This window comes from Electrona antarctica, assembly GCF_951216825.1.
Source record: "Electrona antarctica genome assembly, chromosome: 13".
NCBI lineage: Eukaryota > Metazoa > Chordata > Actinopteri > Myctophiformes > Myctophidae > Electrona > Electrona antarctica.
In genome coordinates this window covers 20,351,587-20,377,440 of record NC_136794.1, presented here as the reverse complement: position 1 = coordinate 20,377,440, position 25,854 = coordinate 20,351,587, and the positions used below count along the sequence as shown (strand labels likewise).

Sequence of the window (25,854 nt, the reverse complement as noted above, 5' to 3'; positions counted from 1 at the left end):
ATCCAGGCATGGCCACAGTGGGATTAATGTGGGATTATTATTTTTTTCACTATTTCTTTTCAATAGTCTACTCTACATTATTCTATACATTGTCCTGAGAGTAATCTAATGAAATTGCACCTGCAGCGAATTTTCTCTAGGTATTTAGGTGGTTGAACATGCTTCCAGGGGGATCCAATTAATTTGCCAGTTGTCAAGTGTATCATTTATATGGCATATAAATCAACTGTAATATCAATGCTTGTTCACAACCCACAACCTTTCGGGTCTCATGTGGTGTTAGTCTGTATCTGTTGCCCGGAGGGCTATCTTGCTACAGAAATCCTAACCAATGAACCAGATACTAGCAGGAAATGAAACTGAAATAATAACAGATGACAGCCAAACCCTGGTATCTCAAGGGCGGATATCCTCAGTCCAAAGAAATAACAATATCAATACATATTTTATTTTAGATTATTAGTATGTATTACATCTAGACTCTCAAACATTATTTGAAACACCATGTAGCTACAATATGCTGCTCCGGGATAAATGCAGAAGACAAATGATGTGAAAATTCCCAAACCACAACAAAAGGGGACACAATTATAAATGTAGATTGGTCTAGTTACATATGTGTTAGACAAAATTCTGTTTTATGTGCCCTGAACAGGTGTGCCATTAACAGGTGCTTAAACAGAAAATATTTAACCAAAAAAGGAGGACCTGAAGACAATGATGCCATTGATTAGAACAAAACACAACCAACCATTTATTATGTACAATTAATCTATTGATAGATTGATTGCATTTATTCAGTTAAAAAAAAGAAAAAATAAGTGTGTGTGTGTGTGTGTGGGCCTATAAATAAACAGATACATTGTATTGTAGATACAATATATTGTTATTATATTGATAATAACTCATTTATAATGTGGTCCTCTATAAACGCGTTCCCAATCTCGGAACCCATCTGAAAAACAAAGGGAAACAGCGCCCTGTGATTCAACAGCATGTCTCGAGAGACGTATGCGTTCCAAATGCGCATGGGAGCTTTTTAAAAGCGACCTGTTATGGGTTGGTCGGATTGATCCTCAAGTTACTCCGTAGCACGCCGCGCCACGCATTTCCTCGTTCACACAACGTGCAAAACAGTCACGCAGGTGGATATAGTTGCCGTTGGGTTAGAAATACATTGTCAGAGAATCGTGATCATCAAAGTAAGTGTGGCCTTTCTTGTAATTGAAAGTATTGACCCTTTTAGATTTTGTAAAATGTGTTTTACCAGGCTAAAATACAAGTAAGCACTATGTTGCCTACATGTTTGGCTAGTGGTCGGCGGCTAATAAAGTTCCATTTTGTTCTGATTCTGAATGTGAACCCTTTTGATTAGGTATGGTTGCTAGACTCTTGGTAAAGTAATTCGTGATATTTAGGACATGAGCGTAAATGCCGTAAAATACGAGAACGACGTGTTATTTGGTCTTGATTGACCACATACACTTGAGTCAGCACTGCAGGACAAGAGCTACTGAGCTAGCAGATTAGCCAACGAGCTAGCATGCCGGTTGCAGCAATGCATGCTGGCTGCGGCGTTTATGTAGTTTCATCACGTCACAATGATTCAACTAAGGTTTCTTTTTTTATAGTTCACGTTTTGATTCATAAACTATTTGCATAACGTGCGTTGTTGGCCTGGCTACAATGAGATTATGAGAAATGTAGACTACATTTATTCAGTTTACAGAGGAGTAGTAGATGCGGTGTACTAAATCCTCATGCGATTCTTGACTCTACGTTACAGAACAATCATGGCAGAAACCCAAGGAGAAATGTCTCCAGTTGAGAAGAATGTGGCTCGACAGATTGAGGTAATTTCGTTTCATTGATAATTGAAACTCATTGATAATTAAATGTTAATATGCTGTAAATATCAATACTAATTTTAGTAATCATGTCATATCTCATTCTTCTTATAGTATTACTTTGGTGATCACAACCTTCCAAGAGACAAGTTTCTAAAGGAACAGCTGCAGCTTGATGATGGCTGGGTGCTTTTGGAAACCATGCTTAAATTTAACAGGTCTGTTATACTTTGATGTGTCATACCAAACAAAGAATGTACTGTTATGGTCATAGCAATCAGGAAAAGGACACACATTCAGCACTTTGCACCAAATTACACTATCATTTGGTGTTTATGTCCTAGCGAATTGACATTAGATATCAAACATTTCAGTTGGGCTTGCCTTCATTTTGAACTTGAATGTTAAAAACATATTGCATACATTAATGCATTGTTATACTCTCCTCAGGCTTAAGTGTATAACCACAGATCCCAACGTGATTGTGTCGGCTCTTCAAAAGTCAAAGACTGGACTTCTGGAAGTCAGTGATGACAAGACAAAAGTCAGGAGGGCTGCAGAGAAACCCTTACCGGAACTAAATGATGAATACAAAGATGCGGTGAAACACAAATCTGTGTACATTGTAAGTTACTATTTTACGCATGCAGATGTATATTTATACATCTATAATGTGCTCTTAAATGAAATGCTTTTCTATTTGCTGTTTAGAAAGGTTTTCCATTAGAGACTACCCTTGATGACGTTCTGGAGTGGATGAATGGGAAAGGACCCGTGGAAAACATTCAGATGAGGAAAACCCTGCAACGGCAATTTAAGGTAAATTTTTTTTTGATAATTTTATTAAGTTTACAAAAAGCAGATTTCATACAGGGATAACTGAGAAAGCCCTACAGCTTGTTTCCACGGGGGTCCTGTATATTCAATTAGCTATGTGCACCCTCCTGTTTTCCAGGGGCATTATTGGGGAAAAGTACCATAATTATTTCAATCTGACATTCATTATTTTGACAGGGTTCAGTGTTTGTGTGTTTCGAAACTGAGGAATCATCCAAATCATTTCTAGAACGTTCAGATGTGAAATCATTTAAGGACAACGAAATGATCGTGCTTTCAAGGTAGGTAATATTGGAGAAGGAAAAAGTGGATTGTGTTCAGAATGTCAAGAAAGCTGCAGCTAACTGTAGACCTAAATTAATCTCCAAGTCTCTTTCCGTGCTCAATAAGAAGTGTCTAGATTAGAATTTGTTACTGTTTTTCAGAGAGGACTATCATGCAAAGAAATCAGATGAGCGAAAACAGCACAAAGCAGAATCAAAGGCAAAAGCTAGACAGTAAGTACAACACAATGTTTCCCCCGTGTGCCATAGAAATGCATATTCAATGTATGATGAAGGAACATTGATTGCAAATACCTCTTTCTAGGGACAAGGAAGAAAAGCAAAAGAATGTAGAGGAGAAGGAAATGGTAAGATCTCATACTGAACTGCTTAAAAGCTGCCGTTTGTGTATCACAGCCCCTACTGAAAAACAATGGGGCGTATGCTGTTATGTGCTGAAATAAGAAAGTTAAATTTGAGTTGTTCAGTTGCCATGCACAATGTGAACTCTAGAATTAATAATCAATTTACTTGCAGGGTCTGCTTTTGGATGAACAGACAGGCTCCTTGCTTAAGTTTTCAGGGGAACTTGAGCAAGTTTCAAGAGAGGATTTCCATGCATTGTTCTCTGGGCATGGAAAAATCAAATGGGTTGATTTTGCAAGGGGTGCTAAAGAGGTAATTAATCTGTCCACCATTGACCTTAAATGACTCACCACAAAAGCCTCTATAATATAAACTAACTGATATATATCTGTTCTGAAGGGCACCTTGCTTTTTGATGGGAATGCAAAGGAGGCTTTTGACAAGGCAAAGGAAGCAAATGGAGGGACTTTGCAAGTAAAAGACCATGATGTTGCATGGGAGGTACTTGAGGGAGATGTAGAGAAGGACATGTTGAAGAAGATAATTGAGACCCAGCAGGAGATGCACAGCAGGAATAAAAGCAAAGGTGAATTATTTCAAACAGCTATGTTAATTTCATGCATTGGTCAGAATACGTATGCTTTTACTTGAGTGCTCTTGTACTTTTAAACTCAACAGGCGGTAGAGGCAGAGGAGGTGGCCGAGGGAGAGGAGGCAGAAGGGGAGGAAGGGGTGGCAGAGATGATAGATCACAGTACCAAGGCAGGAAGACTAAATTTGACAGTGATGATGAGGATGGTAAGACATTTTTGTCTGCAATCAAGACATCCATCAAGGCATTCATCGTTTCAAAACAAAAACCTGATCAAATTTTGTCTTTCAGCACCACAGCCAAGCCCAAAGAAGCGACCACTAGAAGGAAAGGTCGATTCCTCAGCAGCAAAGGTTGTGAAAACCGAAGACTGTTCCCCAGCAGCAAAGGTTGTGAAAACCGAAAATGGATCATAGTCATGAGGTTACAAATGATTTATTTTGAAAAAGCTTTTATTATATAGGCTACATGAAAAAGTCCATTCCAGTGGGATTGTCATGCTTTGGAGAACCGAAGAAAGTCCACTTTGATGTCAACCTAGAACACAATTTGGCATGTCAGTTTTCAGTCCCAGTATATTGTGCCTCTTAAATATGTACCTATGTTTTCCTGAGCTCCTTTTAATTTAGTTTTTCCTGAGATTATGCTTTTTAATTTGTTATTTAACATGGATAATGCTCTTGGACTTATCAGAGTCATTTAGTTTCTGCACAATCATTTTAGTTTTATGAAGATCTGCATGACAATTAAGACATATGCCATTGCATTCTCACATATTCTTTGTTTAGTTGAAAAGCATTAACGTCTAATTTCTTGTGAATAAACTTTTTTTTTTTTTACATTGTGTCAATGGAGTACATTTCATTACTTCAAGATCATATTTAACTGCTTTATGCTAGATTACTGAGACTACTACAAAAGGCAGTGTATCACATTACCGATTTCTTTTTGTGGAACTTGTAAGAAGCTGGCAAATCATACCGGAGTTCTGTCAAGGGGGTAAAAATAATAATCTGTGAGATTTGCTCAAATCTTGAATAATATGTTTGAATTTGCTTCACTCACCTGCAATTACTTCCATCTTCACTGCCCAGTCACCAGCCTTCTTTTGTATGTGCTGCAGATGACGATTTATTATACAACTGAAATGTACAGAGCTATATTTGACCATACATTAATACAATACTTACATCTCGTGTTGACGTCTTATGAAGTGAATACACTGTTGTTGCCATTGTCAACGCTTTCCTGAGAAACCTCATGTCCATACCTGAAATAATAAAGCGTTAAAACCACTGACTGAAACAACTGTACTACTATAAAATCAAATCGATGATCTACTAACCTTGGTTGTGTTTTGTGCCAAATGGAGGATTCATTATCACAGTATCAAACTTGTTGGCAAAGGCCTCTGCATCCAAGGAACACATGTCACATTGGACCAGGTCTATATTTGGAATCTCAAATTCTTCTGCATTCCTTTTGAATATATCGAGAGCTTCATGATCAACGTCGAAGCCGACACACAAGCTGAAACGGCACAAAAGGTTCGTAAATGGTAGCTCATTTGTCTGTTGCAACGGTTTTGATTGATTTAAATATTTAACAGTTTGCAGAATTACAGTACATTTCAAGCACAAACTCAATACAAAGACTTAACTGTGTGGACGACCCAATTAAGCATTACACTTGTTTACAAGAGGGTCCACCATGTTCAATTCATCAAAACATTTAGAGACTTACAGATATACACTACTATATAGTAACAGAACAGGAATTCATCATAAAGGAGGTAAAAAGGGAAAAGAAACATACAGTGAGGGGGAAAAAGGGGGGGCGATTCAGATTTTACGGGGGCCAGTTTCGAATTGCAGCCGTCCGTAGGTACCCTTTGAGAGCGGTTTTGAAGGAGTCAAGGGATTCACATGTCTTAATGACTGTTGGTAGGGCGTTCCACATTTTGGTGGCATAAGAGCGAAAATAATTTAGTCCCTTGTTTGTGCCGAATCTGGGTTGTACGGCAATAACTTAAGTGTTTATTTTAGCGTGGGGTGCGCCAATGCCAAACAGCTTGTTTATAAATTAACGACTGATGTGAACTTAATTGTGGTCACATGAAATGATGCTCGTCCTGACTGACAGTCGGGTATATTATTTGTGCATGAGATTGAGATACTTACCCCGCTTCAAGCATCGCCGCACCAATGCTGAGAACTCCACATCCACATCCCAAATCTGCGACCAGTTTTCCCTCGATGTCATCAAATGTATTGTGGATTGTGTACAGCATGCATGCTGTTAACAAATAGAGAAATGTAACGCTACTATGCAGTTGCACAATCAACACAATCTTGATATTTAACCTTTAAATCTTGAATACCACCCCACCTGCAATATGAGGACTGGTTGGATACTGTTCCAGGAGGATCTTCGGTTCTTCAAATACATCCACTTGTTGAAGGCAGCTTTCTAATTCTTTCAATTTCATGTTTGTTTATGAATCGGGTCCTATTAAGTTCAGAATTGATTGCAACATGGTTGAAAAGGGCGACTTCCGCAGTGCATCAACAAAACAAGCCGACACGAAATCGCTACGCATCATATAGGTTCCACGTCTCCAGACCCTTTCACACCTGTTTCACACACATATTAACTTAAGTATACGAGCGTCGTGAACCATGGCTAATTATATTTATGCTAAAAATTGTAATTAAAAATGTATGTATATATACACACGTGTGTGTGTGTGTGTGTGCGCGCGCGCGTGTGTGTGCGTGCGTGCGCGCTTCCAGGAGTTGGCGTCGGTGCCTGTGTGGGTGTATCGCGAGAAAGCCCGAGAACATGGCAACAAGACAACAAAAATAAATTTGTGGACAACAAGCCAGAGTGCATGATGGCGGCGTCGCTGCTACGCCGGGATAAGAAAGCTACTGCCACCCAGTTGAAGGCAGACCTAAATCGGACTGACAATAGCTCTGGTGTCCGACAACTTAATGAACTGCTTGATTCTGTCCTGAATCCAGAGAATCCACCGGCAGACACCGAGGCTCTTGACTGGTGTAAATGTCTGATCGCAGGAGGCGAATCGTTCGAAGAGTTCTGCAAAACGGTCCGGTCCTATGATAACGCCACTCTGTGTGGCTTGGTCTGGACTGCAAATTTTGTAGCATATCGATGTCGGACCTGTGGCATTTCTCCATGCATGTCACTGTGTGCTGAGTGTTTTAATAATGGAGACCATACGGGCCATGATTTCAATATGTTCAGGAGCCAGGCTGGCGGGGCCTGTGACTGTGGAGATAGTAATGTCATGCGAGAGAGTGGGTAAGTAAGGCTAAGCTAGCTATGCTAACGCTAGCTGCTTGCTAGTGCCCCGTTTGACAGTTCTTGAATGCAAACAAGCTAACTAATGTTAACAAGGTAGCTAACGTCACTAAAGCTACAAAGCTAACAATTATCCCCAAGATAATTCTGACACTAGTTCTGGAGCCAATCAGCTATTAAATATGTACATTTCCATGATTTCTGCCGGATAGAAAAGCATGACAAGTCAAATATGCAGGTTACCTAACCTAGCTAATAATGGTGGTGCTTACTAAACATAAACACGATAAACATTGCTGACTAGGCACTGCTTACAGTACATTGGCCCATCCCATAATTGAATGGGTAGCTGCTGGATGATTACAAATTGGTTAGTATGAGTGAGAGATCCTTTCCTGTATCCTGTTGTAAATAAGTGTAATACTTAATCATGGATCGTCCACAAAGTAACAGTTTTTGTATTGACTTGTGCTTTCGTTTGAAATGTGTACACAGGGCCATTCTGCATACTGTAAAATAAAAAAATCAATCAAAATCCCCTGGCACTTTTGTCAGTAGTCATTGTCGATTGATTTAAACATTTATTTCACAGTATGCAGAATGGGTACATTTCAAACGAAGGCACCAGTCAATACAAAACTGTTACTTTGTGGACTATCCATGAGTACAAATATATAAACAATAATAAAACAGGAAATCATCATATAAAGAAAAAGAGAGAGAAAAAAAAATGGGAAGATAGAACAGTATGCAGAGAAAGGGGTGGGGGGAGCTCAGACTTAATTTACAGGGGCCAGTTTCGAATTTCAGCCCTCTGTAGGTGCTCTTTGAGAGCAGTTTTGAAGGACTCAAGGGATTCACATGTATTAATGGCTGTTGGTAGGGCGTTCCACATTTTAGTGGCATAGGAGCAAGATTTATTTAATCCCTTGTTTGAGCCGAATCTGGGTTGTTGAACTCCCTCTGGTCTTGTGAGTGTGGACTTCGTTGTCATAATGTAGCCTGCTTGTGAAAAGAACACTTTGCGTAAGCTACAATAATCAAACACACCTGCATGTACATGAACTGTGATATTTTGTCAGGTTTTGCAGACGGCATCGACTAAGAACAGGGGAGAATGTCCCTTCAGTCCCTCGAGAACTCCTACTGATGTCTGAGATGGTCCTTCCTCGCTTCATCATCTGTATCATACAGTATCTAAGAGATGGATACACTGAACCAGGTACATTTATTTTTTTCTCACTGGGAATTTATTTAACTTGGATTTTGTACTATGCCAGGAAAACCAGGATTTTAATTAATTTATTTCCCTTATTTTTTAGCATTACTGGCCTGTAATAGACTAGTCCAAAAGTAAAGACGTATCCGCTGTTGAGAGAATGCCGGTTAACTGTATGTTATTTATTCAGGGACAGTCATGAAATTCTTGGGAATATTTTGAAATTAGAAAAAATAACGTTTTCCAGTCCTGGAAAAGGGTTAGGATTCATGAAGGGTCGTGGAAAAAAATATTTGGCCATGCATTGTTTTTGGCTATTGATTTAGTTAATAAAAGAACATTTTCCAAAACATGGAATGTATACCTTTTTTTTTTTAGTATATTGTTATGTAATGTTAGCAGGCAACAGACGACACCAAGAGAGCTAGCTCACTTGGAGGAGAATCTTACAGCCAGGTCTTTTGCAGGGTCGCTGCTATTTATATTTATACATGATATACATGAAATGTGGAATGGAATTATACCATTCTATAATCTATGCTTTGTTTTTGCTACACTGCCTGTCTTTGGGCATTGTAAAATACTCGTTCTTTTGCTGAATGATTATCTATAAGCCTGGAAATTAGGTTAAATATTCAGAAAAAGGTAAAAATGTGTGGGAACCCTATTTATTGTATATTGATTCGGTTTGTTATAAATGTTGAGAAAGGTATTAGAGTTGAAAGGAAAAGGAAAAACTGCATTATTTTTATTATTATTATTGTCTCCACCAGGCCGAAGGCATGGGGAGAGAGTATGTTTTGCACTCACTCCGTCCGTGTGTGTGTGCGCTGCCTTCCGTCTGTTACCAGCTAATCTCCGGCACCGTTAACCCAGCCAAATTTTGCACACACACTCCCTGGATGCCAACGATGAACCTCTGCCCCAAATCTTCCAGAATTACCTGTTATAGCGCCACCAGGAGGCCGACTTTTGAAAAACACATATTTGGATATTACTCCTCCAGATTCTGTCTAAAATATTTCATATTCCATCTGAATTGGCTAACATTGGCTTTCAAAGTTTGCAGGATTGGCCCGTTTTTAACAAAAACTCTCAAATCGTGCGTGCGAGTTATGTGAAATCTTTCACATACTTTTCTACTAGGTATATATCCCTTTTTAAATTGGCCTGTTATAGCGCCACCAACAGGTGGATTTTTGCCAAACACATTTTTGGAACAAAATGCCTCAAATCATCCAACTGCCATCCAAGGTGTAAGAAAAAATGGCACCCTTTTCACATTGGCCTATTATAGCACCACCAAGAGGCCACAACCTGACCTGTGCCCTGAGAGACCTGTGAGAGACCTGTGAGAGACCTGTGCCCCGAGGGGCACTTTATCTAGTTATTATTATTTATTGCGACTGCAGGTCGCATTTACTATGAAAACGTGCATTTCCCGTCAGTCTGTCTGGCTGTCACCCCATGCCCCTAGTGCTGCCAACGAATATTCCATATTCGAACGAATTTTCGAATCAAAAACTGAATATATAAAATTAAGACTCGGCCCGGCCCTTCCTGGGCCCTCATCAAACCCTGTACACTCAAGACACTGCCCCTGCTGCCACCCTTAGATCTCCATATATGGAGTTGACCTGTTCGGACATTCCATATGTTAATCTGATTACATTAAACCCTGTACACTCGAGACACGCTCCATATATGTCCAGTACAGAATTCATTCCATATGTTGATCTGACCCCCCCCCCCCCATGCCAAAGCGCCTGCGCTCGCCCCACAGTCACCTAGATGGATGCGAGCACGCAACCTCACCCTAAAGGGCTATGTAGCGAGGGGGAAACTATTTTCTTACTGGCTTTCATCACGTTTGTGTGGTATTCCAGTTTATGTTGTAAAATCTGGGGGTTTCGAGAATATTTTAGGGCGTGTCTGTTTTACCCGTGACATTTATCAAAGCTCCGACCAAATTGACACTAGGATCAGCTGTATAGGATCACTTTATGCCACGTTGATGTGGGCGTGCGCCAAAACCCACACTCGAATTCAAGCCAGAAGTTACTCTATTGATAAATGAGGGCCTTGGTCATGCAGTGTGTCATGATGTTTATCGCTTATCTCGTTTTGCCAGACACCTCAAGTGACCGAGATCTACAGAAGGTCCTACAACAGCTGGAGCCTCAGATCTCCTTCCTAGAGGAGCTTACAAAGATGGGAGGAGCCATGAGAACGGTTCTTACAAAGATCCTGACCAATCAGCAAACCTTCAAGGAGTTGAGCATGGGTAAATATCGACATCATTTAAAAAAGAGAAAGTAATTTTGTAAAGCAAAGCTAAATATAAACTTCATAACACTGACTTTTATTGTTATTACGCTTATGATGGCTTATCCCTTAAAGGAGCATACAGTGATTTTGAAAACCCTCCCCCCCGGTCCGCCCCCGGTTACGAGATGTGCACATGCACGCACTACAGTGGGGGGACACCATAGAGCTATAAAGGATAGAGATCGAACTGGAGCGTTAGCCCCCCCCCCCCCCCCCCCCGCTATTCATTTCAGTGGAAGTTGCTCAGTGGCGTTTTGAAGCACCCGGAAGACTTCCGGAAGTATAATTATAACTCAATTGCTCGAGCGAGCGGAAGTTTAGCCTAGCCTAGCCCCGGACCTCAATTTTGAGATCCGGGCTTACGCACGTGACATCATGAACGTCCGTCCACCTCCATTAGTGCTGCAATTCCACATTTCGCCAGTAGGTAGTGGCATCTTCAACGTTGGATAGCCTTACTGGGGGCTTGGGGGACACGCGACAGGCCAACAGCACACACACCAAGGCCCGCCCCCACTCGATCATGATTGGCGGACTGCCCCTCTCTATCCTGATTGGATGAAGGCTGGGCCACCTAGCCAAAAACGAAACCTGAGGTTTTTTGACACCCAGGGGTTAATTGGGGACAGGGGGTAACTCCTTATATGGTCAGCACACTCTATAGTAGGGAGGATTATCACAACAAAACAAAAAAAATAAGTCATATTTGAAATCACTGAATATACCTTTAAATTGAAATGCAGCTGCACAATGTTGACAATATAATCATGTTTTGCCCCCACCCCCATAACCCACAAGTATAAGAATTTTAATTTGTGAAGGCAGACAATGTGAAAATTATTTTCAGCAAGTGAAAAACAAATATGAAAATTGATGGGAAGGAGTGGTTAAGGTGCATACCACATATAGGCTCCAATGCAGCGAGTTGCGGATTAGATGCCCGCATCCTTTGCTGCGTGCCACTTTACTCTCCTTGTTTCCAGTCTTTCAACTATAGTCCGGCAGACGACAGGCTTCTTTAGCTTCAAGCAACCATAGCCACTTGCCCAAAATTTGCAGCACATTTTGGGCACATTTGGGCAAGTGGCTATGGTTGCTTTTAGCCCAAGGAGTGTATTTTGTGCAAAACTAATGCTTGGAATGGATTCAGAATCATGAAAACCCCCTAGTTTGACATGTCACATGCTACTTAAAGCAAAAGGAAAGTTTGACATTTCTGCCTGCCATAGGATGTTAATGGTAGGGTCACAAGAAACCCCTATAAAAATATTTCCCAATACTGACAGCTGGCCAGCAAGTGGATTCATGAATGTATATTATATAGACAATATTTTAGGCCAATAAAAATACTATATACTGTGGTGGCGAAAATGCATATAAACACTATGGTATTGATTAATTTAATGTAGCCTACTAGTAGATGATACTTAACACTCTAATTACCACCTGTTCTTCACTGACAAACTCATTAGAGACTGCCGACTCATGTAAACCCATTTCAAACTGTGAGTTAACTATAGAATAGAGTCCATTTAAGGAATGACCATCTCTTGTTACTCCTGAAACTCAGTCTGTACACTCCTGAAAGTATAAAATATGTGTGGGACATGTGTGTAGGGGAGTGCTGGGGGAAGCTCTGGAGGGAGACACTAGTCTCTCTCCGGTGTGATGACATATGCAATAAAATAATGGTGTTCGAATCCTGATGGTTGAGTCCTGCTTCTTCCTGATGTTGTTTACTTACTAATAGTAATATCAAAAGCTGCCAGAACAATACCAAATTTGCCGGACTACTATACTATCCAATTAAAAAAATAAGCCCCAAAAATATCTTGGAAAAAGAAAATTGAGGGGAGAATCTGACAATACTACCCACCCTTTTGGTTGCAATGAAATTTTAGGAAATGTATTACTTAACACAATCTATGCCAACCTCGAAATCTCTTGTTTAGGTATTAAACCCTCCTGTGCCAAACAAGAACACGAGAAATGTTAAGAGTATTAATACTATTATTCTTTTTACCGTATTTTAGCTTCCCGTCGCTAGGCAATGTTTGGTTCCATGGTGTGGCACCAGACTGAGGTCATATGGGGTGAGGGACAGTGATAGAAAAGCTAATATGCTAACCGGGAGGTCGCAATTATTTTTTATTGAGCTCCTATCGCTAGATTAGGGTCCCGACACTGACTCGAAAATGGCCGATTACTACTTCCGGTTCACTGGGGCAAATCACGAGGTCTTCTTCACAGACCTTTTCGTGCATTCTGTTGGCATTGGCTCCAGAATCCAGTCACTGGTGGCAGCATGTAATCGGTTAAACATGTATTTTATTTTTCTTTCAGGTCAAGAGGAGAATTTGTATGCTAAACAGAACTACGACAAGTATTTGTCAGCACTGAAGAATTCAGGTCTGGTGTCTGTAGAGGAGCGGGCTCAGGCTGCAGATCTCACAGCTGGAGCAGAGGGTGGAGCTGGATCATTGGGCTTATTGGGTATGATCAGTTAAAGAGTCCTGAAACCATAGACATAATATATAATAAGATGCCACTGGATCATACGTCAACGTCGCTGCCATTCTGGCAGGGACAACTTGCCATACTGTAACCCCAATGTGAGGTCGCATGCACTGGCCATATATGGAGTGTGTCTTGAGTGTACAGGGTTTGATGAGGCCAGATCAACATATGGAATGTCAGAACAGGTCAGCTCCATATATGGAGATCTATGGGTGGCAGCGGGGGCAGTGTGTTGAGTGTACAGGGTTTGATGAGGGCCCAGGTAGGGCCGGGCCTACATTTTCGGTCCTGTTGAGAACCCGGGCTACCGGGTGTGGCTGCACAAATAACTTTGGGGCAGGCCCATCTAGAGTTTAAATGGACAGCTATCAGTCAAAAGGGAGATATCGGGCCTGGGCCATGGCTCAGTGGTCCAGGCACCTTGGCTGGTAATCCAGTCTGGCAGTGTGCCACGGGTTCGACTCCTGATCCCGATGGACTTTACTGCATGTCTTCCCCCATCTCTCTCCCCATTTCCTGTCAGCCTACTGTCTGTCCCTCCATAAAATATAAAAAATAAAGGCGAAAGCCACAAAAAACATTAAAAAAAGGGAGATATCGAAGAGGAAGGATGGATGGGGAAGAATAATATACACATATATCCATATACTAATATTGATGACATAAGGGATCTCCATATATGGGCTGCTAGTGAATGAGGAGGTGAAATACAGTACCTCTTTGTTAGAGGCATGGAATCTTGCTGAGTCAATTTTCTGTATGTAACGGATACATTGTTAACTGCATACGTATCAAGCCCGTTGGGAAAATATTGCTTTAACACCCCAATGCTCTTAATCAATTGTTGTTGTTTTCTCCCAGGAGCCACTGCACCGAGCAGCCCAGATGAGTCCAGTAAAGAGGTATGTTTTGATATAATCTCAAACGAGGGCTAATCATGATGCTTTTTACATTGTATGTTCCATTGTAGTTCTATGTCAACCAGTTTATTGTTAGTGTTAAGGGATGTCCGCTAGCGCTGGTTCATATGGTAACATTTCCCTCTTTTTTTCCTAAAAGGAGGACCAAGATGGTGGGCAGTCTGTTGGACAGCGAAAGAGGGTGAAGCTGAGTAGCACTACCAAAGGTAACTGAATTCCCATCATTTACTCATATATTGCATGTGAAATGTTATTTAAGGAGGCCTGTCTTAGTTTTCCCTTTTCTGCCCCTAGACCAATCTATTATGGATTCTCTGAAACACAAATGCTTTTTGGAGGAGTTGCTTTTTTGGACAATAAAATATGAGTTTCCTCAGAAGATGGTCACCTTCTTATTGAACATGTTGCCAGATCAAGACTACAAGGTAAATTATTTTCTGTTCGGTTATACATGTTTGTAATAGAGCTTTAATTAAAAGTTATTGTGTATAATTTGTACAGTTTGTATTTCCAGTTCATATTTATTTTGTGTGGCTATGCATAGACTTCATTCTTAGTTGTAGTTAAGAGACTTTGTACCTTTTCCCCTCTTAGGTTTTCAGAGTAAAGAGCATCAACAAAAACATTGGTCACATTAAGCCTCTGTTATGTGATGGGAAACTTAACTACTGTCATTCTCTTACAGATCACCTTCACGAAAACATTTGTTCAGCATTATGCATTCATTATGAAAACACTGATGAAAAGCCACGAGTCAGACACCATGTCCAACCGCATTGTGCATATTAGTGTGCAGCTGTTCAGCAATGAAGAGCTGGCACGCCATGTGACGGAGGAGTGCCAACTGCTGGACATCATGGTCACTGTGCTGCTCTATATGATGGAGAGTTGCCTTATCAAAAGTGAACTTCAAGGTGAGTTGTCTGAACAGCCAGTTTGTATACTAAACATGTTGGGCTCAGGTTGCCATATTATCAACACGTATAAAGGAAGTCGTCTATTGATGGGGGAGAAGAATAATTACACCCCTAAATTGTCTTACGAGTTATAAGGTCTTGTGTTCGAATGCCACTGTGGCTTTTCTGTGTGGATTTTGCATGTATTCTCTCTTCACATTGTTTAGTGCTCTGCTCTGGTTTGTTACCACACCAAAATATGTGTGCGTTAGGAACTATGCCAGTGCTCACCGTGACAACTAACTGGCTTTACTTTATGTTGATTGAATACGCACCAGCAGTGGTATTCCTCTACCGAGTTATGACATAGTGGTAAGGTTCAGTGCATTGTATATGGAGAGGAGCAACCGCCGCTTTACACACTGCGATCAGAGGCCAGGCAAAGCAGCAGCCAACCAGAAGCACACTATGGTCTGAAATAGGTGTAGCCATACACACGCTAATCCGACTACTGTACAGAAGGTATTGACTATTGATAACAAAGTTATTTAAACTTGTTTACAGACAAGCTGTCAGATAGGGCAGGGGTTCTCAATGGTTAATAGGAGGGGTAAAATGTAGTGGACAAAAACTTCCCCACTGGGAAGAGTGTAACTACACTACGTAATTCTTTTTTTGGTAAGATACATTTTGGGGCTTTTCTGACACTTTATTCGATAGGTACGGTGGAGAGAAACGGGAATCATGGAGAGAGTAGGGGATTGATATGCAGCAAATGGTCCGGCCGGGTAGGAATTGAACCGGGGACTCGCTATCAGGCATTGGGCTGTCGGGTCTAACTCTTCCCAACTACTTGCCTGATTTCTAATAAACTGTTTTGGAGCAACATTGCAAGCTCCGATGAAAATTTCAAATTGCAATGTTCATTTGGCCACATTTTCAAAAGATACTCATGATCAACTTGATGTATATGTAATAGTATACTGTTTATGTTTTGTTGTTTACAGATGAAGAGAACAGTCGCCATGTTGTGGTTAACTGTGGTGAAGCCCTGCTGAAGAACAACACTTACTGGCCTTTAGTTAGTGATTTTATCAATATCCTCTCACACCAAAGTGTAGCGAAGAAATTCCTGGAGGACCATTCATTGTTGATGCTTTGGATGAGTTTCGTGTCATTCTTTCAAGGTAAATGTGATGTACTGTAATGGCACTGCAATGTATTCATTGCCCTCTAAAGTAGAACATGCATTTAGAACTTGTGGAAAAAGGATTAATGGCAAGTATGAACAAAACAAATCTGTGGTTTTGTAGACTTTTTTTTTTTTATGCTGTCTGTGTGCATGAAACTTTGCTCACTTTTATTAATGCCATTTGTGGTGCATCTTGGTTTCATGCATTCTCGTGCTTTATTTTATTTCAATGGACCAGTGGGTGTTCATGCTAACTTTATTTTCACTTTTTAATGAACATTGCAGCCATAGTGGGGATGATTTTGGTTTAATTCATTGCAGTTGTTTTCCAGTAGTATATGACTGTTAAGTTAAGTCCCACAAACAGTTTAATCTCTTTCGTCTGTCGTACATTTGTCTCATGGAGGAAGTGAGTTATGGGACATGTGACTCATTGGTACCGAATTGTAATTTGTTCTGCTCACTCACCGTGTGAACTGCACCACACACGGCACTAAAAATAGCCCCGACCCTTACGCCATGGTCTGCAGTATCCTCTTACTGATGTTACGTGCAGAGTGTCAACACATTGTATTGTATGTAACAAATTTACACAACCAAATGCATTTAACTTTAAAATAATATCCATGTTCATGTGACACTGCCGGATTGTGGCACATATCCATGTGCAATCTCAATATATATATATATTTTGTCATCTCCTGCTGTAGGTATGAACTTGAATAAGCGGGAGTTAAATGAACACGTGGAATTTGAATCTCAGACATACTATGCAGCATTTGCAGCAGAGCTGGAGGCCTGTGCACAGCCAATGTGGGGTCTCTTAACACACTGCAAAGTCAAAGTAAGTCTCTGTTGGTGCTCTACTCTGAAGTGTTATTGCGGGGAGATTCTCAGACACGGTCTGCTGCTTGCTCATTGAACTGATGTTGTTAAAATCTTGTCTGTGTGCAGGAGACACAGGAATACACTAAAACAGTGGTCCGCTACTGCTTGGAGACGCTGCAGATTTGGTTTGATGCCATAGGCTTTATTGATGAGGTGAACCCAAAATTGTACCTTTTTAAAATCGACACACACACGCACACTAATTTCAACACTGCACATGCAAGCAGTGTTTGACTGTTTTTCATTACTTGCATGTCTCTTACAGCCTGCTCCAAATCAAGTGACATTTCACCTGCCACTACATCGCTACTATGCCATGTTTCTCAGTAAGGTAAGGCAACAATATTTATCATAAATACGATAATATTACCAGGACCATACCAGCGCTGTGGCATGGTTAGTCCATTGACTACGGCTCACAGTATATTATATTGACACTAAATGGTAAATGGTGCGTTTATATATCCATGGCACACGCTCAGTGGTCTTGTGGTTAGAGTGTCCACCCCGAGACTGGGATATCACTCAGGGTTCGATCACCAGCCGGGTCATACAAAAGACTGGGAAAAATGGGACCCAGTGCCTCCCTGTTTGGCGCTCGGCATCACGGGTTGGGTTGGGGGTAAGTCCCTGCGACATACTAGCGTTATGTCCAGGGGGTGTAATTGTACATCAAGCTGCCTCACGCTACAGAAACAGGAGATAGGCTCAAGCCCTATGGGCCTCATGGCCATGACACAATAATTGTGCATTACATTCCCCCATTCACACATATTCATACACTGATGGCGAAGGACCAATTAGGGGTTCAGCGTCTTGCTCACGGACACTTCGGCACCAACTCAGGCACAACCCGGGTTCGAACTGGGACCTTCCATTTAACAAGCGGCTTGTATCACATATACAGATATTCATGATATTCTATTTTAGGGAGTGGATTGTTTGAATCTGATGTTTTATAGGCAGTAAAGTGCCAAGGGCTAGATCTGGACAGCCTCCTTCCAGACCAAGAGATGCTAATGAAGATCATGGTCCATCCACTCCAGATTCAGGTGTAGTACTATATGCTAATCAATGCATTAATCAACATCACCTCTTCCATACCACACTTTATTTGTAATGGTTGATTCTGGTTCTTGGTCCAAATCTAGGCAAGTCTGTCAGAAATCCACAGCAACATGTGGGTGAGGAACGGTCTGCAGATCAAAGGACAGGCTATGACTTACGTGCAGTCTCACTTCTGCAATTCCATGATCGACCCTGACATCTACCTGCTCCAGGTAAGTACTGCTGAGAGTAACTCACAGCGCTAACCGATTTGTCGGTAACACTTCAGCGGAATTGTATAAATGTATTTACTTACACATTTGTTTGTCTTGTGTATGTATGTCTTGTCTTTATTTCACAGGTGTGCGCCTCAAGGCTGGATCCTGACTATTTCATCTCATCTGTGTTTGAGAGGTAAAGTTGCTTATTAAAAACTTGCTCATCTTCAGTGTCACTGCAAATTTGGACACATGAATCGATTCAAGGCAGTCTTTCCTTAAGCTGTCCATCTCACTTAGGTTTAAAGTGGTTGACCTGTTGACCATGGCATCCCAGCATCAGAATGCTGTGCTGGACACTGAGCAGGAGAGGCCAATGCTGGAAGGAGCACTGACATTCCTTGTCATTTTGTCGAGTCTCCGCATTCACTTGGGTAGGTTCTAAAATGGCTGATATATTGATTCCAGTAGTTTTAATTGGCTGTTTTCTTCATGACTTAATAGTACATCTCTCTCACTGACAGGCATGGCAGATGATGAGATCCTCAGAGCAGAGATGGTCTCCCAGCTGTGTATGAATGACCGCACTCACAGCTCACTGTTGGACCTCGTATCCTTCACTGCTTGTGTATACACGTCCTCTCAATTAAAACCGTGGGGTGCCTTGACATCTATACACGTCTTTAGGTTTTTTTTAACGATATGAAAAGGGATCGACTGTTGCTAGGCAACACCTTCTCTCTAAATCTAATGGCCCTCCATGGTTTTGATCAGAACACATGTTCTGTCCTAATTTCTGACATAACCAAGCATCTCATTAGTGTGAGGGGAAATGGAAGGCGGGGCTATGTGGAAGGCCATTTCCACCACTGAACAAACTGAAAATAGGAAAAAAAATGCAAGAGGAAAACAATATTCTATATAAAAAGGGGGACTCCTGCACATCCAAAAAAACCTGTGGGAGGTGCAAGTCTAGTTGGCAGACATAGACGGCTCACGGCAAAACGCGGCGTGCTAATAAATAAGTTGATGATGCAGTAAGTCTTTGTTCCCCGTGTGTGTCTCTATCTATCTCATCTATTGGATTCCTTTGTTTTACTTAACCACCTTTGTTCAGATTCCTGAGAACCCCAACCCCAAGAGTGGCATAGTTCCAGGGAGCTGCAGTTTTGAAGAGATGCTTTCTGCCGTGGCCGACTTCAAAGCTCCTGTGTTTGAGCCAGGAGGCTCCATGCAGCAGGGCATGTACACACCTAAAGGTAACGTTCTGTTGACGATTGGGGCCTGGCAAGCAAACAGCCTTAGTAACTGCCCTGTCATTGGAGAGACAATGAAGAAAGCACATTCATTGTTTTGCCAGCTACCTCCAACTACGCTATCTATTGGTAAAGGGTACATTTATATAGCGGCTTTACATAGATTTACATAGATTGTGCATTTCATTCACCCATTCACACACACATTCATACACCGATGACAGAGGAAACCATGCAAGGCACCAACCTGCACATCGGCACAATTAGGGGTTCAGTGTCTTCCTCAAGGACACTTCAACACTAACTCTGGGGTTGCCCGGGTTTGAACTGGCAACCTTGCGGTTCCCATCCGGCCACTCTACCCCTGAACCACCGCCACCCCTATTGGGTGCATTTTCAGCAGTCTGCCCAGAGAGGGAACCAACACCACATGCAATCCCATATGCGCACATTAATAGCAGTACAGTATAGCTCCCAAATATTGTCAATCTTGAAATATTTGCAGCAATTTCAAGCATTAAAACTACTTGTATTAAACAAAAAGACCACTTGAGGGCAGCCTTTAACAGCATTACTTGGATGTTTTCCATTTCTTCCCCCCCAACCAGCGGAGGTGTGGGAGAAAGAATTTGACCCCATCATGGTTGTTCTAAGAACAGTGTACCGACGTGATGTCCAGTCAGCGATGGACAGATACTCAGCATTGTAAGTTAACATCATTGTCACAGTTTGGGATGCAGACGCAGATTAGACACACCAACGGACCGACATGCGAAAACAACGGTCGGACATGTGGTCGAACATGCGCCGTACCGTGTTTTATTTTATTTTTTATCCCACGATTTTGCATTTTTTCACCCAGCGTCAATTATCTAATGTAATCCTGGGCGCTACACTTCCTCTGCCAACCTGGGGGGACAGCGGACTGACCTCGTGTTTCCTTCTATGCATGAGGACTTGAGGAGTCCATGCTGCTTCTTTTCACCTGACAGGGGAGAGTTTCTCCGGCTGGACGTAGCGCGTGGAAGGAACATGTTATTCCGACCAGTTCCTTTCCCCTCCATCAGGCGCCCCGGATGGCCAGGGGGAGGTAGTTTAGAGACCAGGATTACTGCATGTTTTTTGTGAGGGTATACCTACCCTAGGGGACACGGGGGCCCTTTCGCCAACCCCGCCTCGGATATGGGCACTGAGAACACACCCCCGGCGCCCACAGCATCCCCAGCGGGAATCGAACCCAGGACTGTGGCTACCGACTGTGCCACTGTGCCCACACCTACGTGTTTGAGGTTAGGGTTAGGTTAGGGTTTGAGGTTGGTTGTCGGTCTAATGACAGTCGGAACAATAGTATGTCTAAACTAAAGCCTGTACCCCCACAGTTCATCATATAAAAAGTTTCAAAAAACTTCAACTTTTAAACGCTGTTCTGTGGGAAAAATGCACAATGTTTTCTTGTGTTCTGCTCGGTGTTCTAGGGTCAGCCTCTCTTTCCACCTCCACCTGAAAGGACAGGATAAGAAGGTTTAGGTCTACATGGTGATAGGGTTTGTTCCAATTAGATGGCTGTCGAGCAAAATCAATAATTCAAGCCAAACTATAATGGAATGTAGGAAATCCCTTCTTGTTGTACTACGCTTCAAGGAATCTCCCAGGGCAAATGTGTCGGAAGAGGTGAAGGAGAGGGTGTCAGGTTAATGTCTTCAAGCTTAACAAAGTGATAAATATACCAAAAGTGGCACTTCACACAAACGCTCTATTTTCCTTGTTTGACATGGTAGTCGTTTGGAAGATACCTTTGATAATAAATAAATGTAATGACATTTCTTGCGCATATGTACTCTAATAAATGCAGTTGAAGCAATCACTGAGATGTGCAATCACTGAGATTTACAATGGCAGTTGTCTTTAGAATACATTACTTCATCAGACCTAGGTGGAATTATTACAGAAAAGGATAGTACTTCATGTTCTGAACACGGGCATGTTTCTCCCTGAAACATATTGAGGTTGCCATCCCCCTCTTTCAGAGTGTGATACCAGACTTATTTTTCTCCACAGTCTGAATATGATGGATTGCCTGTCAGCTTAGCCACGTTTTTATATAACCATGATCCTTTCATTGCTAATAGAGACTTTGCCGTCCATCGGTTGTTTTGTTGCATAGACTGAAAGCCTTTGTGCAGTGAATTACTTCAGAGAATGTTGGCTGTCACATCATCAAATCCATGTTTTCCGATGATTTTGCATTGTATCGACCCAGTTACTGCAAAGACGTTAACGCTTAAGATGCACATATTGAGTGCTGCAATGATTCTTTTCATGTGCTTATGTTTTCTTGTCTCGTGGATAATGTTGTCCTCTAGCTTGAAACAGGCCGGCATGCACACCGGAAATCCCTGGCCACCTTACAAAGAGCGGACTCCTCTGCATCCATGTTACAAAGGCCTTGTCAAGCTGTTGCACTGCAAGACACTACACATTGTTATCTTCACTCTTCTCTACAAGGTTAGCCCTTTCAACAACTCAACAGGCATCACAGATTTGTTGATCTGAATGTACTTTATGGCAGAGATAACAGTAGATGTGTTTTTCTAGATCTGGATGGATCACCAGAACATGTCAGAACACGTGTTGTGCATGGTGCTGTATCTTATTGAGCTGGGCTTGGACAATCAGGTTCAAGACAACAAGGAGGATGAGGTAAGATGTGGGCACTGGCAACCAGAGGGGATTCTTCCCCTTGTACTGTGGAGTTGAACTATTTCACCTACAGTATATCACCTCTAGGCACATTCATAAAATGTTTATCTTGTGTCTCCAGGAACCTTGCATTGAGGAGCACTGCCATGACAGCTGGTTCCCTGGCACTAACCTCCTGTCCAACCTGCACCATGTCATCAACTTTGTGAGGGTCAGAGTTCCTGAAACAGCCCCTGAAGTGAAGAGAGATCCCCCTCCCAGCACCAGCACCGAACCAGCCTCCCCTTTTGGACAGGTGAGGGAAAACTTTGCAATGGCCTTGCTTTCTGACTGTGCCATGCTGCTTATAAGGGGGAAAAAGAGCCTTCCTGTATAACACCTGCTATTCTAAGTTATTTACCACTTAAGTCCTCTATACTTAGTAAACTAATACTTAGTTGCTCGTGGTTGGCTCTGAACTTGGTCGACTCTTTTTTCCCCTCTACACCAAATCTCTCCTTGAAAATAGCCTATCTACAAGCTCACAATGTATCCCAATGTGATGTGTTGTAACCTTGTAGATTAGCTATTTTTGGCTATTTTCAGCAAATCAATGCAAAAACGATTCTGCATTGGACAAATGTGTCACAGAGGTCCCCATTGATTGACATCGAAGCAAAGAATGAATGGAAATGCCCGTTCTTAGCAAAGTATGATTTATGGTGTCAATGCGATATCTAAATATCCTTAAAAAAAATGTTTTACCAATTATATAAGTCGTGAGCATTGAATTAGATAATTAGAGAAATGGTTATAATGTCTACTTTACTTGTCAAAATAAGTTGTGGATCTCTGAAGTTAATTTATTTATCACGGCAATGGGAACAGAAAATTAACGAAAAAGGATTTGTTGACTAAGTGGTTTATTTTTCAAACTACATGACAAACATTGTATACATTTTAACAGCTTTCTCGCTAGCTACTTCATTAACATCGTGGTTAAACTACACAGATTATTGATGAGTATTTCAGATTATATTTTATCAATTGAGCTGTGGACATTTTAAATGAAAGTTAGATAATCAATGGCATTTGTTACCTTAATGACGATGGACTGAATGTGAGAATCTCTAATGTGGAAATATGTTATAATTTCCTATGATCAGACACAAGCCTAATATTTAATCAGACACAAGCCTAATATTTAATTCACATTTCATTTAAACATGTCTGTAGCTCTGAACAGACAAGTGCGCCGTTCTTGCAGCACCTCATATTGTTTGCTTGCTACCTTCATGTCCCTCCATCATTTCCCTCCATCCCATATGTTTGTTTTTTATGTTATTTTGCCGCACTTGCTCCACAGAATTCCAGGCGTCTTTCAGGGAATTGGAGAGAGGTAGCTGTTTGCATCCCCACTTGTTGTTCTCTGAACGGATAGGCTGAAGGCCTTATTTTACTTCAGATGTTACATCTCTCTACTGAACGTGTGTTCTTGTGTGTTTGTGTGCTTTTATGTGTGTGTTTATTTGTTAAATGAATTGTGTGTGCATGTGACAGGAGACCTGCCGTGGTGTTTGGTTTTGTATGTATGATGCTGTACTTCAGTAGGTCCCTCCCACTGGACTGCTGAAACTAATTACGTGTGTAATGCAGGTTTGGGTAAACGCTTTTTAACCGCATGTCGGTGTGATTGATGTCGTTCTGACTGGGCTGGTATGATGTATGTTTATTTAACGGAGCTGCTCGGGTCCTTTTGTCGGGTCAGGTCACAGCAATCCTTCAGATGGTTCACATGCTCTTGCATCAGGCAATTTTAAAACAAATTCTCCTCGAGAGTGCAGTCGGTCTAAAGCTGTTGAGGAAAGGTAGTCTTGAAATGTCAGCTGGAATTTTATAATGGCTGTTTAATTTAACTTTTAAGCGTGCTCAACATGGCTGACTATGGTAATGTTGCACCGCTCCAATCCATCAGAACCCAGGGCTCTTTCAGTGATGTAATTTGAGGGGAGATGGTGTTTTTACAAACGGACACACGGCAAGTCTGCTGATGCCAGATTGTTGGTTTGAACAATCTGGTTTCAATTTGAGAACCCATAATAATCTGGTTTCTCATTAGATTTCTTGTGCAGCACTTCGGTAACCTTACATTTATAAAATGTGCTATATAAATAGAGGATTCGATTACACTGTCAGGATGTAAGCTTGAGGCTTGGATGCCTTTTGTGAGGGTATGGTTGGTTGCTTGTCTGTGTATAATTCCTCTGAATGCATTGCACATGTGTATGCCTAGATGTGCTTGCCCATTCATTAGATGCACGTAATGTCCTGTTGCAGAACCTGCGGGAGGCTCAGTTGTTCAGCCTGGTTGCAGAACGCCGGAGGAAGTTCCAAGAGATCATCAACCGCAGCAGCACGGAAGCCGCGCAGGCCGTCCGGCCCAAGAGCTCGTCAACACGCTGGGTACCCCCGGGCACGCCACCGCAGCTGGTCACAGAGATCCTAGAGATCCGCGAGAGCATGCTGTCGCTGCTCATTAAGCTCCACCAGAAGCTGTCGGCCAAGCAGAACTCCCTGTCAGCCTCCTGGCTCGAGGACGCGGACATGGGCCGGCACGCTCACGGAGATGGCATCACGGCCATCGAACGCATCCTCGTCAAGGCGGCTGCTCGCAGCCGCCAGAGCAAGCGCAGCATCCAGGAGATCTGTGGGAAGGTCTGTCCTCCTGTGCCACCAAAGAAGAACAGTCCAGCTGACAAGAAGACCATGGATAAAGAAGAAAGGTAGAACTCAACAGTGTGGCATGCATGAAGCACCAGAACTGTAATGCATTTATACTTCACCTAGTCATGGATTCACAAAAAGTAGTATTAAGCATCTCACTATCTATTTAACACCCTGAGCGGCAAGGACGGAGTTCTCCGCCCAATCAATTAGTAACGCCCAGCGCTCAGGATGGAGATTGATCAAAAGGACGGAGATTATTGATATCAAAACCGATCGCATCGCTCCACAGGCTGGCAGCGTCTGTTGCGCAACATTCAATGTTATTTTCCAGTGGGACGTCATCGAAAATGTCCCCCCCCCCCATTTTAGCCGACGAGATCGAAAATCTTAAAACGTTAACTCTAGATCTAAATCATTCCGTCCAATTCTAATAAAAGATTATGTGTTAGACGACCCATCGCGGTCCTGTCTCTAGTCGCGTTAGAATTAATCATACCTCCCGTCAATCGCATCGAGAGTGTTTTGGCTACATCAAGCCACATCCGGGATAGCATCCGGTCTGTCGCTAAATGTGCTCCACTGCTATAAATCGCTGGGCGCTATGATTTAATGGATTAAATAACCCTGGGCGTTCGGGGTGTTTAAAATGATGCTCATTAGGTGCATCATAAACATAATGCTACTTTACGGCATGGCTCTGCACAAGTTTAGCCCTTTAGAACTTGAAGAGGGTCTGTC

At 41.9% G+C, this 25,854-nt stretch overlaps 3 protein-coding genes across 4 annotated transcripts in view; 2 read left to right on the top strand and 1 right to left on the bottom strand.

Annotated features, from left to right (window-relative positions):
- The first annotated feature begins 1,044 nt into the window (after positions 1-1,044).
- On the top strand, positions 1,045-4,744 carry ssb (small RNA binding exonuclease protection factor La). Its single transcript, XM_079517574.1, has 12 exons — positions 1,045-1,202; positions 1,787-1,853; positions 1,962-2,065; positions 2,298-2,472; positions 2,559-2,666; positions 2,862-2,965; positions 3,110-3,181; positions 3,273-3,315; positions 3,485-3,625; positions 3,713-3,899; positions 3,992-4,111; positions 4,197-4,744. Exons 2-12 carry the CDS (start codon positions 1,794-1,796, stop codon positions 4,319-4,321), a joined length of 1,239 nt encoding a protein of 412 aa, XP_079373700.1. The 5' UTR covers positions 1,045-1,202; positions 1,787-1,793; the 3' UTR covers positions 4,322-4,744.
- On the bottom strand, positions 4,340-6,555 carry mettl5 (methyltransferase 5, N6-adenosine). Its single transcript, XM_079517575.1, has 7 exons — positions 6,294-6,555; positions 6,086-6,200; positions 5,251-5,435; positions 5,096-5,175; positions 4,971-5,022; positions 4,844-4,893; positions 4,340-4,442 (listed from the first exon to the last, which is right to left on the bottom strand). Exons 1-7 carry the CDS (start codon positions 6,391-6,393, stop codon positions 4,401-4,403), a joined length of 624 nt encoding a protein of 207 aa, XP_079373701.1. The 5' UTR covers positions 6,394-6,555; the 3' UTR covers positions 4,340-4,400.
- A 202-nt stretch (positions 6,556-6,757) lies between these two features.
- ubr3 (ubiquitin protein ligase E3 component n-recognin 3) overlaps positions 6,758-25,854 on the top strand; it is a 47,541-nt gene continuing 28,444 nt past the window's right edge. The window contains exons 1-24 of one of the 2 annotated variants that reach the window (XM_079517572.1): positions 6,758-7,229; positions 8,312-8,451; positions 10,580-10,732; positions 13,120-13,269; positions 14,155-14,195; positions 14,353-14,419; positions 14,508-14,638; positions 14,899-15,127; positions 16,117-16,296; positions 17,012-17,145; positions 17,256-17,342; positions 17,455-17,520; positions 18,152-18,241; positions 18,341-18,469; positions 18,598-18,650; positions 18,755-18,888; positions 18,979-19,064; positions 19,572-19,713; positions 20,319-20,415; positions 22,074-22,215; positions 22,306-22,410; positions 22,532-22,705; positions 23,756-23,788; positions 24,727-25,172. In XM_079517572.1, coding sequence (XP_079373698.1) covers positions 6,796-7,229; positions 8,312-8,451; positions 10,580-10,732; positions 13,120-13,269; positions 14,155-14,195; positions 14,353-14,419; positions 14,508-14,638; positions 14,899-15,127; positions 16,117-16,296; positions 17,012-17,145; positions 17,256-17,342; positions 17,455-17,520; positions 18,152-18,241; positions 18,341-18,469; positions 18,598-18,650; positions 18,755-18,888; positions 18,979-19,064; positions 19,572-19,713; positions 20,319-20,415; positions 22,074-22,215; positions 22,306-22,410; positions 22,532-22,705; positions 23,756-23,788; positions 24,727-25,172 — 3,443 coding nt within the window. In that variant the 5' untranslated portion in view covers positions 6,758-6,795. The remainder of the gene's footprint in view (positions 7,230-8,311; positions 8,452-10,579; positions 10,733-13,119; positions 13,270-14,154; positions 14,196-14,352; positions 14,420-14,507; positions 14,639-14,898; positions 15,128-16,116; positions 16,297-17,011; positions 17,146-17,255; positions 17,343-17,454; positions 17,521-18,151; positions 18,242-18,340; positions 18,470-18,597; positions 18,651-18,754; positions 18,889-18,978; positions 19,065-19,571; positions 19,714-20,318; positions 20,416-22,073; positions 22,216-22,305; positions 22,411-22,531; positions 22,706-23,755; positions 23,789-24,726; positions 25,173-25,854) is intronic. The other variant, XM_079517573.1, reaches the window with a different exon arrangement.

Coding starts and splice junctions, on each gene's coding strand:
- ssb (XM_079517574.1), top strand. CDS start 1,794: ATGGCAGAAACCCAAGGAGAAATGTCTCCAGTTGAGAAGAATGTGGCT. Junction 2,473..2,558: donor AACACAAATCTGTGTACATT/GTAAGTTACTAT, acceptor TTTGCTGTTTAG/AAAGGTTTTCCATTAGAGAC. Junction 3,316..3,484: donor ATGTAGAGGAGAAGGAAATG/GTAAGATCTCAT, acceptor ATTTACTTGCAG/GGTCTGCTTTTGGATGAACA.
- mettl5 (XM_079517575.1), bottom strand. CDS start 6,393: ATGAAATTGAAAGAATTAGAAAGCTGCCTTCAACAAGTGGATGTATTT. Junction 5,176..5,250: donor TGGCACAAAACACAACCAAG/GTTAGTAGATCA, acceptor TTATTATTTCAG/GTATGGACATGAGGTTTCTC. Junction 4,894..4,970: donor GAAGATGGAAGTAATTGCAG/GTGAGTGAAGCA, acceptor CCCCCTTGACAG/AACTCCGGTATGATTTGCCA.